Raw genomic sequence first — 16,028 nt, 5'->3', positions numbered from 1 at the left:
TCACTCTGTAGAACAGGCTGGCCTTGAACTCCGGTATCCACCTGCCTCTGTCTCTTGAGTGATGGGGATTAAAGCCATGTGATACCATATGGAAACCAAGATGGTTTCTACATGACCATTTTTCTGGCTTTTGTTATTTTGGAATTTTTTCAATTCTCTATTTAAAAATAATTTTATAAACTGATTCTTAATCCTTTAATGATATGGCATGACTTTAGGACCAGGTAAATGGGCCTTTAAAAAAAAATATCTTGGGTTTAATTCTTCCAACAGTCCATCTTCAGCTGTGTATTATTGCTAGTTTATTTCAACCCAAGATACTATTAGAAGTATAACCTACTGACTCTGCTTAGAAAAACAACATTGAGAGGATTATTTTTCTCAAAAAGCATAAAACCAAGTAGCTGTCTTATAGCAATTGGGCTTAGCAGATAGGTGTGTGATGCCCAGCAAGAGCCTAAGGCATGTAAGCCATTTCCATATTGAATTGTATCAGGACTTAACCAGAAATAACATTCAATCGTTGTCAGACATTACTGTGCTGACATAGTGGGGAGGGGACTCAAACTGCACCACATGGCTCTTGTCTTCAAGGAGGACATGTTCCAGCAGGTGTCTAGGAGGTTGGACACGGTCAGTTGCCGGGTGTTGTCAGTGATAACATCCACGGCATGAAGTGACCTGGCTACGGAAACAAACGGATCCATCCATCTGAGGGAGGTAGATTGTAAAGGGGTGTTTCTTAGATGCTGAATGTCCTTGCTTTGAGGTTCGGAGGCTCAGTGCTCTTCTGGTTCTCACCTCGGCAGCTTCTCTCTCTGCACCTCTTCCTATTTTCCTTCCCCGGATGGCCCTGGCTCCTGCTGGGCACCACACACCTATCTGCCAAGCCCCATGCTATGGCCAGCTACTTGGTTTTATGCTTTTTGAGAAAAAGCATCGTTATCTAGATGACTGGCTTACTCGCCTTTGCTCTGGCTCACCCGAACACCCAACCAAGTACTCTTGTCCCCCAGTGAGAACCTGAATATATTCAGAACCCCTGAGAGAGGGAGATTACATTTTGCGTTGGTCTGGTACCAAGTGGCTATAGAGATGGAGCTGTGGAGGCAAAATGTGATTGCCAAATGCCCTCCACCACAAGGGGACAGGTGCATAGCCTCTTGAAATAAATCCCTAAAGTCAGTGATAGAGAGTGAAACGTCACAGGGTGGCTGGGCTAAGCTGAGTTATGTTTCCTGCGCTGCAGGAAAGTGTGTGTACAGTGGGGACAAGGCACTGGGTGTGCACCACCAGAAACACCGTGGTGATTACTATAGAGCATTCACATTGTGTCAGACTGGGCAGGGCAGAAGGGCATTCGCAGGGCCACAGAAGGGATTGTAGCTGAGAGTGTGCTTCGACCACAGTGAGTGTTTTTATACAGTGACTTCTCTGTAGCTTAGAACATCAGTAGGAATTGGGCAGAGTCGAGTTTTCAAGTAGCTGACACAGGCCTTGCTTTAGGCATCTGCAAATGCCACCTTTCAAAGTCTTGTATCTAAAAGATATATATATATATATATATGTATAATATATATATGTATATATATATATGTATATATATATATACATATATATATTATATATATATGTATAATTTGATTTTATGTGTATGAATTTTTGTCTGCATGTACATATGCACACCATATGCATTCAGTGACTTCAGGTCAGAGGAAGGCATTGGATCTCCCCAGAACTGGAACTACAGGTGGTTTCCAGCTACTGTGTTGATACTAGGAACCGACCCTGGGTCTCCTGTGAGATGCAAGTGCGCTTAACTGCTGAGATATCTTTAACCGCACCTATCAAGTCCACTATTCGCATCAAGAAATCAACCCTACACACAAAATGTAGAAAAGAAAGGATCACAAATAAAGATTTTGCATGTCTGTTATACTAGCGTCTGGTACATCATTAGTGACAGTTGTCCCACTAATGGCATATTTCGAATATAAAGTACATGCAAATTACATGTAATTTGTAATGCATGTGAAAATGGAGGACTGATGTCCAAAGTTATTCTTTAACCTCTAACAACTTACAGCTGTTTAGAATGGCAAAATATTATTCTTCTTGGCGATTCCAAATGAATAACCCTTCATCTCTGAGTAAAAGTGAGTGAGTCAGGTTGAAGTTACTGCATTCATGTCACGGGTCAGGGAAATCAGACAAACTGCATGTGCCATGACTGACAGATGCCAGCAGTCACATACAGAATTGCACCTGTACACATCATACATACATACATACATACATACATACATATATACACACACACATACACAAAACTCATGGCATCTTTGCTTCCTTTGTTAAAATTTACTATGCCACAAGAAAATATGAAATGTTGTCCTGTATCTTGTGATTAAATATGGTGAAGAGTTAAATACTGTTACAAGGTTATCTACACATTATAATTCATTCAATTTTGTTTTGTTTTGCTTTTTTGAGACAATCTATGTATCCTGGTAGTCCTGAAACTGGCTGTGTAAACCAGGCTAACCTCAAACTCATAGGGATCCTCTTGCCTCTGCCCCTCAAGTGCTGAGATGCAAGATGTGTGCCACCATACCCAGATAATTCAACTTTTATTTTTGACTAAGACAGTGCATTATGTGATCTAATCTATCAACCAAAAATGCATCATTGTGTCCTTAGACTTCTACTGGAGTACTTAAACAAGCATTCATATTTTTGTTTTGGTAATTTTTAAAAACATAGGTGTTTCATTGTGTATGTTTGTCTGGCATTACTGTGTTGGGGTTTGTTCCTGTGTAAAGTCATCACATTACCTAGCTGGTCATTCAGTACTTCAAAAGGGAATTTACTACCTTAACTTTAAAACAAAACAAAACAAAACATCTTTTTGCCCTTTAAATAAACTTCCTGCTATTTAGAATGGCAAAATATTATTCTCTTTGGCGACCCCAAATTACTAACCCTTCATCTCTGAGTAAAAGTGAGTGAGTCAGGTTGAAGTTACTGCATCCATGTCACTGGTCAGGAAAATCAGACAAACTGCACGGGCTTGATGCAGTTCAGGTTTTATAATCTCTCATCTTTCTGCACATGAACGCTGCTGTCAGAGCATGGAGGGAGGTGGAGAAGCCCAGGGAGTCACATGTGTGTCCTAGATTCTCTGGATGGAATTGGAAATTAATTGTCTGGCTGATCGCCATTCAGAGCTCTGGTAATCTCAAGGGAGAACCACGTGTTCACAGGTTTGGTCTGTCAGCTTGCCATCTTTTTCTGCACAGACACTGGGCGCTGAATGATTTACTGGTCCGCTGCACCAGATATTATCCTAGGAGGAGAGATGGTGGTGTGTAAGCGGTGGGAGCAAGGAGGCCCCTTCTCCTGCTGACCCATTTGGAAACTCAATTCCTTGATTGTAATGGAAAGGAAGGAAATGTGGTGTGACTGTATTATAGGGATTTACAGAAAACTGACATCTAAGAAGCATCTCGGAGGGGCAGCATTTCTAAAGTGCCAGCTGGGTTCCCTTTAGAAAGATGCAGTAACTCACACTTTACTGCACATAAAGTCCTATCGCCCAGGGGGAACTCTCATGCCATCGAGTTTATGACTCACAAGTGCTGTTCGTTTGTGGTCTAATAAACAAGAAAAGGTGGGAGAATTATATTTCTGTACACAAAGCTACCCGTCCTTCATTATAGAGAATAATGCTATGGGGCTCTTAAATTTTTAGTGGCATTTCCAAGGGGAGCATTACCCTGGCCTTAAATGCGTGTACTCAAGGGTTGGAGATACTTAAGCACAAAACCAAATGGAGCGAAGGTAGCTGTGCCCTTTGCAGCTAAACTTCTGGTCGTGTTTGAAGAGGGTTCTGACTTACAGATGAAACTAATTATTACAATTTGAGGTTCTGTTGTTTGTGCATGCATGTGATTGTGTCTGGGTGTACAGGTGCCAACAGGTGATTGCCGAAGATTGAACTCAGGCCAGTGAGTGCCTTCATCAGCTGAGCCATCTCACTGTTCCTGACTTGGGTACTTGTGTATTTGTTTAGCCACATGATTCTTCTGCTTGATACCTTGTGTTTTATTATTTGAGTATATAGTTCCTTTTTTTTCTTTGAAAGAGAAGTCATATGCTTATCAAAAAGCATAAAGGACCGGCAGAGAGATGCAGTAGATTTCTCCTATCATGAAGACACCCTGCCAGAATGAGCCAGCCATGACAAGTCATGATCCCACACTGGCATGCTTTGTCACTCACAGTCTATAGTTGGTCTTAGGGCTGGCACTTGGTGTTGTAGCTTCTTTGGGTCACGTAGGTGTGTGTGTGTGTGTGTGTGTGTGTGTGTGTGTGTACAGGGTTATGGGCAAGTATGGACACCAACTTTTGAGTGTCTGTTTATTCTTCAAGAGCCATCTCCTTTTTACTTTTTGTAAAATTTATCTTATTTTATCTGTGAGAATGTTTTGCATATATATATATATATATATATATATATATATATATATATATGCATGCACCATATGTGTGTCTTTTATATGCACCACCTGTGGTGTCTTTTATATGCACCATGTGTGTGTCCAGTGCCCACAGAGGTCCCAAGAAGCTGCTGGATTCCCTGACACTGGAGTTAAGGATGTTTGCTAGCCACCCTGAGGGCGCTGATTATCACAAGCAGTCCCTCTGCAAGAACAATAACTGAGTTAAGCCTGAGTTGTCTCTCCAGGCCTATCACCTTGTTCTATGAGACAGGGTCTCTCAAGCAAGGCCAGCTGGTCAGTGAGTCCCAGGGATCTGGCTGTCTCCATCTTCCCAGCTCTGAAATTATACATGTGCCCCCAGCACACACAGGTACCAGGGATTCAACTCTGGTTCGTAGGCGAGTGCTTTGTTCAGTCACTGATGGTTTTGCTGCCCATATAGAGAATTGTCTTTATAGACTGTCATGTGATGGAAGTCATAACAGTATGGAACCTTTATAGACTGACTTCTATCACTTAATGGTAGGCATTTAAGTTCCTCTGTGTATTTTCTTAGCTAGATGGATCATTTTGGGGGGAGAGGATACTAAATATTTCTGTGTTCACAATGTAGTTTTTAGACTATCCATTTTCATAGTCCTTTCTTTCTTTCTTTCTTTCTTTCTTTCTTTCTTTCTTTCTTTCTTTCTTCCTTCCTTCCTTCCTTCCTTCCTTTCTTTCTTCCTTTCTTCCTCCCTTCTTTTACAAATGTCTTTTACTTATGTCTTTTACCTCACAAAGTAAGGTGAGGTAATCAAAACGCAAGTAACATCATTTTATAGTATTTCAATTAGATGCCCCCCATAAATAGACAAGTTGCAATAGAAAAGTTGTTGGCATCTTAAATGAAGAAAGGGTCACTCTGACAATCCTAAACAAAGTACTGTGTATCCACAACTCCCAGGTGGACGCAGTCCTCTAGCTCAGATTCCTGGGTTCTCTCAGGAATGTGCACAGAAGCTGGGGATGAGTCTGTTCTTGTGCATCTCTGCCTCCAAGCCACTCCCCCTCCCCTCCCCCCAAAAAAACCTTAAACCTGTCTATGAACTCTAGTGCTTTCAGCCTAGACCGCCTTTGTTGTTTATGGATGGAGCTGTCCCTGAGCCCCACTAGCCTGTGGTACACACCTTCAATCTTTGAAGTCTTCTGCTTCTGGCTTCCTATCATCCATTGCAAGCCTTTTGTAAGCTCTAAGTTAGTTGGGAGGAGTCACTGATACCTCTGGTACTTCTGTCTCTCAAACCCATGTCGTGAATCCTTCAGTGACATTGGCTTCCTCTTGTTTTGCTTTTTTTTTTTTTTTAAATTATCTACTCCTTTTGATGCCCATATTTATATTCCTTGCAATTACCAATAATTGGGACTTTCTCAGATTCCTAATTTTAATTCCCAAACTCTCCCAAGCACTAGTCCTTCCTGGCTCACTTACTATAATATGTCTACACCAAACCTTTTAGCCCATTCCAGAATTCGAATTCTGTTGTCTTACAACCTTTTGACTGTGTCCAATTCCCTTCATGTTCTCACCTTCACCTCCTGGATTCATCACCTCCAGTTAAACCATCTGCTTCCTTAAAGCCTTTAGTTATTTAGCCTCTGGTTATTTATCTGGCAAAATGGCTCACTTTAGAGCCATATTTTTGTATTACTATTCTTCTTTCAAATCTCTAACCCATTATTATTACATCAAAGTGGTCTGATATTTCGCAAATACATTTTGGTTGATTGAGTTTGACATTTCATTCCAAGGGATCAGCAAACAGCATGACTCATGAAGAGCAGTCATCACAGACAGAGATAAGTATATTATTACAGGAGGAGGAGAATTCCTGAGTGCTGTCCTTTAAATGGATCTCTTGAAGATGCTCTTAATAAAATATTTTTGCGTAAACTGTTTTGAGGACAGAGGGTGCTTTTTGTGTGGAAACCGTCTATGTGCCGTGCTCTGTGCATAAAGTATGTGTCAGAGAGCAGTGGATTGAATATAAGTTGAGATGACACCCTTAAGTCTATCAATCCCAGGGTTTCTTTAGAATACTACAAGCTGTGGTCATCACTAGTTGTTTATTTTGCATAGAAAATGACCTCATGCTTTCAAGAGTCCCTGCTTTCTCACGTTTCTAGTTTAACTCTCCTGGACACTGTCTGAATGGGCAGCTCAATCCAAGTCACCTTGGAGCGGAATACTAGGTACAGCCACCCAGGCATTTTCCTGTGTACCAGTGTTCGTGCTTGGCCAGAAGCAGAGCAACTTGGCTCTTAGAGAATAACGGAACCTTTGAATAACAGTGAAGGTTCAACATGTTCGTCTGTGTGCCAGGCTTTGCCAGGAGTAACGATTTCCTCTTCTCCTGTGTTCCCCAGGTCTACCCTGAACTGCAGATCACAAATGTGGTGGAAGCCAACCAGCCAGTGACCATCCAGAACTGGTGCAAGCGGGGCCGCAAGCAGTGCAAGACACACACCCACATCGTGATTCCTTACCGTTGCTTAGGTGAGCCAGCCAGCCAGCCAGACAGCCCCACAGCTCGTGCTCAGGGAAGGATACTTTAGTTAGGTCATACTCATGAATGCACTACTCCTTCAGCATGTCGCTGCCAACATATTGTTGGTTCCAGATCTGTGGGTTTTCATATCTGCAGATTCATCCAAACATGGGTGGAAAAACAATGGAAGAGCAAACTCCACACAATTCTGTGTTAGTCCTTATGTTTCTTTTAAATTGCATTAGATATTATAAGTAAGGAGAGGTGAGTTAATTTGTTTCTTTATTATTTAGTGTGGTTCTTGAGAACAAGCATAGGACTTTAGGTAAGCATTCTACTACTAATGTGTATCCCAAGCCTGGGCGAGGGGAGTTAAAGTTTGTAAGAACTTGTATGTAGGTTATAGGGAAATACTCATTTTCCATGAAACTTGAGATTTTAATGTCCACAATGCATGAAAGAGCCCCCCACCTCCCCCAAATACCACGGGAGTGTGTTTTACTATGTTTTGGATGTTGCAGGTACTTTTAATACAAGACCAGCATTTCTGTGCCTCAGAATAACTTTCCTGTCCCTCGGCCAGTCCTGGGTCTTCTGAGTGAAAGGTACCTTCTCATGAAGCCCCAGTGTCTTGCAAGGGATTGTCATTTACGCTCTCCAGTGTTACAAATGGCAGGCCTTGAGGTTTCCACACTCTTGCTCATTTCTCAAAAAGCCCTTTCCCAGGGCACCCCTTGTTCCTACAGTTGAAAATGGTCAGGAAGTATGTTTGCTGGATTGTTTGATTTTCTATTTACTCAGATCAAACTCGAGGAAAACAAAGGCCTGCAAATTTTACTTTCATTTTTGCCTTAAAAAAATTTAGTCCTTTGGGAAAGCCAACGTAAGTTGATTTTCAATATTGTCGAACTTCTTGCTCACGTTTCATGTGAACAAGCCTGGCATAGATAGCCCTGTTTTATGTGATAAATCCCACCTGAATGTTTCCATTGTTATTGATTAATATGAAGGTTGTGAGAATGGAGATCTTTATATGGATATTGATGACTTTGAATAAAGTCTAAAAGAAATCTTTTTTAGAGTGTCTCCGTTCCCCTCCCAGGTACAGGGAGGTGAGTTTGCATTACAACACTTTAGCTACAAGGGCTCCAATCAAAACCTCATAACTAAAGATAACTACTGGAGACTCTAGGAATGTGTATAGCATTTGTTTGGAAGTGGATTCCATAAGAGCAGACTGGAAGCTGGTGGAACAGCTTTGCAGTTACGAGTTCTTGCTACTCTTCTCAAGAACCTGAATTCAGTTCCTGGTACCCAGGTCGGGTGACACATAATTGCTTGTAGCTCTAGCTCCAGGAGATCTAACACCCTCTTCTAGATTTCAAGGGTACTTGTGCTCAAATGCACCTCCCACTCCTATTTTTGTATATTCTTTAAAGGACATGCTGACTTCTGCTTGTTTGTACATGTAATTTGAGACATCAACAGAAAACATGGGCCATTAGAATCAAGATCTCACCTGTGTTTCATAGTCAGTGAGTTAACAATGAAGACAATGTTGAACCAGATGCTTGACCATTTGATGGTCTGTGCATTCCCTTTCACATCCTTATTCCTTTAATCCCTTATTAGCTCTTTAAGTATGGTTGAGAAGTCAAGATTGAATAAGAGGATAATAAGAGCCAGATTTTACACTGTGGGCACACAGGAACTATCAAAATCATAGTTTTCATTATGATAAACCTCACTATATCATTCAGGGACAGTCTCACTAATTTGCCTTTTAGTCCTAGTTTATGCAGCAAACACCAATTAATGACCTGCCCTCTGATTTTCCCTCAACTGTTGGAGAACATTTTTTCACTGGTTGAGGTTTGTAGAGATGTACATACAGGTCAGACAGGGTTAAGAGAAAGTGGAGAGGTGACTCAAAATTGTCCAAGAGATCCTGTGAGAAAATGAGGAGGACCGAATTCCCTGCTGCCTCTGTCTTGGCAAGGACCAGATTTTTCTTTTATCTTCTAAATAGCTTCTGAGCTCCTTTGATGTTGAAGTACATAATTCAAGGAGGCAGGCCACTTGTGACATGTTTAGAAAATTTCCCGGGTCTGGTGCAGCATCTGATATAAATCAGCACACTGACTCTAACTGTTCCTGACTGCTAATAGACTAGATTATCATTAGATACTCCCAGCAGGCATTTGGCCTGTTTGAATCTTTTATTGTGTTTCTCCTAAGTCCCTGGTCTTTTCCCATTGGACCTGAAATAGACGGTCAGTTGACAGGACATACCTGTCTCTTGCTTTGCCAGAGAGCTTAGATTAGAATTAAGCAATGTGAACATTGTCTATTTCTTCGGCAGTGGCAGATTTTCTAGATGTCTCAGATATGTTACACAAGGCATATAAAATATGCTAATGTGTATGTGTGGTATATCTTCAGTTTTGAAAAAAAAGAATTACAGGACGCACATAACTCATGTCATATTGTTTGCATGAGCATTGTAAGTTGTGCCTCTATACCTACTGTCTCCATTCCTTCCCTTCTTCTTCCCCTGGCTTCTTGATCTGTCCTTCATCTTGGTGTCCTGTCATTAGTGGCATGGGGCATCCATTGGAATGGCTATCCCATGAGGTTGACTCTGTTGGCCTTCCCTCAGGAGTATAGGTGTCCATCGCTAGAGAAGTTGGATTTCTTGATATAAGGCACATAGCCACAATGTGTTCAGATCAGGACCAGAGCCCATAATTTCTTGATTTCTTATTATATGTATTCTTTATGATTTAAAAAAGAAAAGAAAAAGAAAAAAGAATTAGGCCTGGCAGTGGTGTTGTATGCCTTTAATAACCAGGAGGCAGAAGCATGTGGATCTCTTGAGTTCAAGGCCAACCTGGTCTAGAGAGTGAATTCCAGGACAGCCAAGGCTACACAGAGAAACCCTGTCTCAATGCCTGCCACATAGAAAAAAAAAAAGTATTAAAACAACTGTCCACTTGGTTTATTAGTTCAAGTCATGCAAGAAAGGTTGTGAATTTGAGACAATAAATATTAAAATTCCACAGTAGATATCATGTTGATAAAGGTGGCAATTCGCGCCGCTGGTAAGGAATAAATCGGAGTTCCAAAGTTTTCTGATAATTGCAGAGGTAGTCAGTGACTTTCTTCTCTATAATTTGCTTCTGAAACAAAGAATTATTGTTTAGCACTAATCTACAAACTCTGAGACTTCCTGCTGTATCCAAATATATATTTTAGACAAAGGAGAGTTTTACTGGAGTTAATTCCCACAAAGGCGTGACCTAAAAACAAGAGTAAGATTGTCTTAAACATTGCCATATTGAAATTCAAAACATTCAAAACAAATCTGGAGAGAGACTGCCTGCCATTCCTGCCATGTGACCTCCTGCCCCCTGTCTCAGATGAAGGACCAGCATGGCAGGAGCTGAGTTCTCTCTCTAGGGGTGTTTGCCTTGGGCTCTTTGTTCTGCAGTCTCTCTTTGCTGGTGAGATGGCGAAGTGTATCATGTTACCTTTGGCACCATTCTCCCATGGAATGGATGGCTTCCCTCCTTCGGGAAGGGAGACTGGCTCTCTCCTTTCCCTTTTTATTTTTGATACTTCCAGAACCAGAGTATAGGATCTGACTTGATGGAGTGAATATCTTATCACTTACCATATGTGGAATTCAAAGCACATCAGTCATTGTCCCGCAGGAAGGTGGTGATTTTTTGTTTTTGCTTTTTCGAACCTTTTCCATTTGAATGACTTCTCTCTTTATGAGATAATGGATGCACTATTGAAGTTGGCACACATCTGTACTTGTGTCTGACTAGTAGTGCCACAGTATGTTGCCTAAGATAAATCACTGTTGCTTTTACAGGGCCAAAGTGCAGTTAGTAGTGTAATCTAAAAGAGGAATTAGAAGTTGAGGAACTACGAGGCGACACTGTGGTATGCCACTGTTGCTAAGGAAGATACCCCAAATTTGCAGATGTAATGGTCTTGTGCCGAATGAGAAATTAAGGTTCCATTCTCTGCATTTTGAATTTTAAAGTTTTAATAACATTTTAAGACAAGTCTGCCTTAGTTCCTAGATGGCTGCTTCTCTGAAGCATCTATAGCCATCTTGGTCTTCTTTAGGTCAAGCAGTGTGTAATTGTTTATCTGATAGATAACTGTACAACAGATGTGTCAACTTATGCCCAACAGATTGTTGTTGTTATTGTTTGTTTTTTTAAACATATTAGCCAATGGTAACATGTTTAAGAGTAAAAATGTTACCAAAGTGTGAAAGTAGGAAAGAGGATGGAAGAATATTTGTTTTAGACTTTAAATATCCTTTAAATGTCCAGAAACCTAAATGTTGGACTCCAGAGAATTCATAGACTTAACTTTTTTTTCAGTTTTAAAATTAGATAATTTCTAATGATAAATTGGAAATTAGGTACCGTTTTTCCTGATAATGAATCTATAAAGTATTCATTAAAACCACTTTAGTTGTTTTGAGGGTAAGAATTTTATCAAGAATACTGAAATTGAATTAATGAAGATATTATTCTTGACTGATAAAATACTGCTGGCCAGGGTAGGAGATGATACGATAGGCTTTTAAAAATAATTATCTAAAAAATAACCTTAAGAATATAAGAATTAACATGACATAACAGTGAATCTAAAGCTCAAGTTAAAAGACAGTGTAGTATCAATATCAGCTATGGCCCAGCATGGTGTCCTAGGCCTTTAACACCAACACTCAGTAGGGAGTGGCAGGAAGAGCTCTGTGGGCCAACCTGGTCTACATAATGAATTCGAGGATAGCCAGGGTTGCAAAGTGAGACCCTTTCTCAGACAAAGAATCAGGAAGGAAGGAAGGAAGGAAGGAAGGAAGGAAGGAAGGAAGGAAGGAAGGAAGGAAGGAAGATTGGTTGGCTTAAGCATAGGTACATACAGAAGGCTCTCATTATTTTTCTCTACAATGGGGATAAATTCAGGTCTTTCTTTTGTCATGGTAGTTGCCAAGTAGCTCATTAAACATTCTGTTGTTTTTTTTTTTTTTTTTTTACATACCCCTTGATGAATTTCATATCCCCGATGATGTATTCCTGGGGCCCATCTCTGTCCCTCTTTCTCGTTCTCTTCTCCTCTGAGTGAGTCTTTGGCTTAGATCCCTAACAGAGCAGGAACTTCCCAACGCAGCAGCTGGGCAGCAGCCGTCAGGAGAACAGCAAGGGCAGACTGCAGAAGAGTGGGGAACATCCCAGAAGTGGGCCTCTTGAGGAAGAGATGACACTGATGGATTAGCTGCTGTAGAGTCCCAGCCTGGCCCCTAGTGTGGCTTTAGAGTCCTCTCACAGAGTCTGGGAAAGTTATAGTGCCGAAGAAAACATAGAAAATGAAGCAAATTTTAAAGTGTGAGCTCTTACTAGTTTTTGCGAAAGAAACACAGAACACAGAAAAAAAGTTATTTTAGTAAAACACACAGACATCAGTGTGGACAGCTCTGTCGTCTGTGTTGTTGGTAGGTTTTCTGTGGATCTCCGAGGACAAGGCTCTTAGTTTAGCTCTGTGCAGAGTTGGTTGGCCCCGTTGTTTAGTGCCTGTGGTGAGGTAAGGTGATGATGGGTTTACATGGATTGCCTCATGGACAGCAATAAAAAATAATGGGAGAATAATAATTCTCGCACCTCTCTTGGAGGGCAAGGCCACCAATCATATAACCTCCTCTCACCTCCAGGCTCGATCTCTCAAGCATTCTGATATCCCTTTAGTACCTGTCTCTTTGGGTGAGACATTGAAGATGTGACCTTCACTGCCTGTCTTGATGAAGGTACCACATGAGGGTATGCTGGTGTCCTTGATGTGAAGAGAAGGCAGTAGGCTTAAGTGGTGGCATCACCTCCCGCTGTGGGGAGACAAAGTGGAGAAATCCCTAAAGCAGGTCCTTACCCGAGTCACCAGCACTAACCTGTTCCCTTGGACTCCAACAGATCCCTTTCGTTAGGGTTGCTTGTGGAAGTATGTGGAAGGGCTTGAGTACAGGAGTCTTACCAGTGGCTCCATCGTTACAGAACATGTCTCATCTCCCAGTTTTAATGGCAGTCAACTGTGAGGGCATTGTCTCAGGAAAGTATTACATCAGTGAATTGGAGAATCTGCTTAGGGAAAAGAATAATTGTAGAGCTATATTAGGAATAAATACTTCATGGGGCAGAAGATTAACAATGCTTCTCACAATGCTTTCACATTCGGAGATAATTGGTTTCTGTGTGAAATATAAGCTCTTTGGTGATTAGGACTTTTGTTCACCCACTGAAAACTCCCGAGAGCTTAGAACATGTCACAGCCCCTTAGTTCCAGCTTGTCAGGATGTATTGAAAGAATGAACTGAAGATTGAAATGAATGGGAGGGACGGGAAGAAGGAGGGACATCTCTTGAAAGGCAGAACACAGGGAGTGGAACTTCTCCTGCCAAAAACTTCCTAAGCAGGCATCATTTTCCTTATGTCAGCCTATGCTGCTGTCAGCGTGACTACAGTCAGCATTCCAGGAGTTTACCAGTTGAGTGATTTGAGTTGTTTTCATCAGCTACCATGGCTCTGATAGGGAGACTTTAGTTAGAATTCTAAGTTGACTCTAAAATCTATGGGTACCAATGCATGCTTGTATTTTTTGAAAAAGAAAAAAAAAATCTATTGTTTGGGGCTGGTGAGATTATAGCTCAGTAGTTAAGAGCTGTTCTTCCAGAGGAGCTGGGTTCAGGTCCCAGTACCCTTATGGCAGCTTACTGCTGTCTGTAACTTCAGATGTAAGGTATCTATCTAACACCCTCTTTGGGCCTCTGGGCGTTCCTGCATGCATGTGCTTCACTGGTACACATACACACTCTCGGGCACACACACACACATACAGAGAGAGAGAGAGAGAGAGACAGACAGACAGACAGACAGACACAGACACAGAGAGACACTCACATAGATAGATAGATAGATAGATAGATAGATAGATAGATAGATAGATAGATAGATAGATAGATGATAGACAGATAGATAGATAGACAGATAGGTGATAGATAGATAGATAGATACACACACACAGAGAGAGACAGAGACAGAGAGACACATAGATAGATAGATAGATAGATAGATAGATAGATAGATAGATAGATAGATAGATAGATAGATGATAGATACATATATATACACATATACATAAACAAATAAATGTTTTTTGAATTGTAAGAGAAAAAATTACTGTGTGTATGCATGTATGCACTCAGTGTGTGTGTGTGTGTTTGTGTGTTTATGTTTTTATGTTTTGTGTCATGGTACAAGTGTGGAGGTCAGAGAACAACTTTCTGGAGTCAGTTCTCCCCTTCCATTTATTGCCTAGGTTTCTTGATCAGAATCAAGTCACCAGGCTCACATGGCAAACACTTTAAGCTCATGAGCTACCTTGCTGGCCTTCTGTCTCCCTTTTGACTTGATGAAGACCTTTGCCCCACCGCCCGTTTGATTTCCGTTATCATTGATGTCTAGGCTTCTCGGGCTTTCTTTGTTCCTCAGAGCTCTCTTGGCCTTGTGTCAGTGTGCTGATCGCATGAATTTCTTGAGCAGACATCTTTGCTGTCTGTCCTTCACAGTTCTGCCTCCTGATGTGGTGGTTAGAGGTCACATGAGGACCTCTTAGCCTTTAACCCCTTCACAGTCAGGCGGCATCAGGAGTCCATGTCTCCAGCCCCAGTTATCTGTAAAATCACTGATGTTCTGAGCACAGACTCTCAGGATTGTAGTCTCCTTCCCATGTCCTTGCCTTGTTCCTTCCATGCATTCCTTCATTGTTTTCCATCACAGGCTCATGGGTTGGTTTTTTGTTTATTTGTTTGTTTGTTTGTTTTTGTAGACTTCAGAAATCCTAACTACTGGTGTTTTATCTACAGCCCTTCTTCCTGGTCATTCATTTTGTATAACTCGCATGCTTGCCAGAAAATTCCATCCGTGCAGCGGTTTCCCTAAAGCCCGTCCTGAGTTATCATGCCCAAGGCCAGGCTTCTTCTCTGGGAAGAGTCTCAGACTCAGTATGACCTCTGGAGTGCTGCCACATAACTTTCTTGGACATTTCAGGAGAGGTAGATGCTAGTTCCCTCTGAAGAAATGCCAGGCAGTGGTCGAGCGTTTGCCAGGGTAAGTGGGGTCCTGGGTTCGCGCTCCAGCACTGCCAAACGAAACACCACTGATAGATGATAAATTTGAGATTGTTAGATTAAGCCGTGCTTAAACAGTCTGCTATTTTTAATCACTTAATTTATTGCTAAATACCATTTGCAATGATTAAAATTTGTCATAAGAAAGGAATACAGTTATTCTCAGCCTTCTGAAAACTATGCAGGTCAGTGTATCTGTGTACATGCGTGATTGTGTATGTGTGTGTACATGTGTGTGGTACACACTCATGAGAGAGAGAGAGAGAGAGAGAAGGGGTAGTTATAAGAGATTGAGAAGGGCTGGAGAAATCGAGAAGGGTGTTTGTGCCTGTACACCCCCTACGCCTGTTCCTTTCCTTTATCAAAGTCTCCTGGACTCTTGGTTCCTTGCATAAGAACTAATTAAGTCCATGTGAACTAGGAGCCCTGCTGCCAATACCTGGCAAGCATTCATGGCCTGGTTTTTAGTATATTTTAAAGCGGTGCTGTGTAATTAACACATTCTTAAATTTTGACTTCTAAAAAACATTTTGGAATACTTCAGTATAAATATAAGATTGGTTGCACAGAACTGGTTAAAAATATAGATGTGGTCTCTAGTTTAGAATGATGTTATTTTGTGAGGAGAATTTAGGACTGTACTAAAGCTAGAGACCAATGACATGGCTCAGTGGATAGAGATGCTTGTGCGTAGGATGGGAAAGCTGAGTTCAGTGCCCACATTGGAGAGAAATGACTTTTGAGAGTTGTCCTTTGACCTCTACAAATACAAACTTGCTTGATTTCATTCTCTCTCTCTCT

The 16,028-nt window shown here is 41.3% G+C and overlaps 1 protein-coding gene across 6 annotated transcripts in view; it reads left to right on the top strand.

Moving 5' to 3' along the window:
* Window positions 1-16,028, top strand: part of App (amyloid beta precursor protein) — a 221,021-nt gene that overhangs the window by 63,195 nt on the left and 141,798 nt on the right. For all 6 annotated transcript variants that reach the window (XM_021209340.2, XM_021209338.2, XM_021209336.2 and 3 more), the window contains exon 3: window positions 6,906-7,035. In XM_021209340.2, the coding sequence (XP_021064999.1) occupies window positions 6,906-7,035 (130 nt within the window). The remainder of the gene's footprint in view (window positions 1-6,905; window positions 7,036-16,028) is intronic.

The sequence above is a fragment of the Mus pahari genome, chromosome 12 (genome assembly GCF_900095145.1).
Source record: "Mus pahari chromosome 12, PAHARI_EIJ_v1.1, whole genome shotgun sequence".
NCBI lineage: Eukaryota > Metazoa > Chordata > Mammalia > Rodentia > Muridae > Mus > Mus pahari.
The sequence above is the reverse complement of the archived record's forward strand: the minus strand, read 5'-3'. Positions and strand labels throughout refer to the sequence as shown.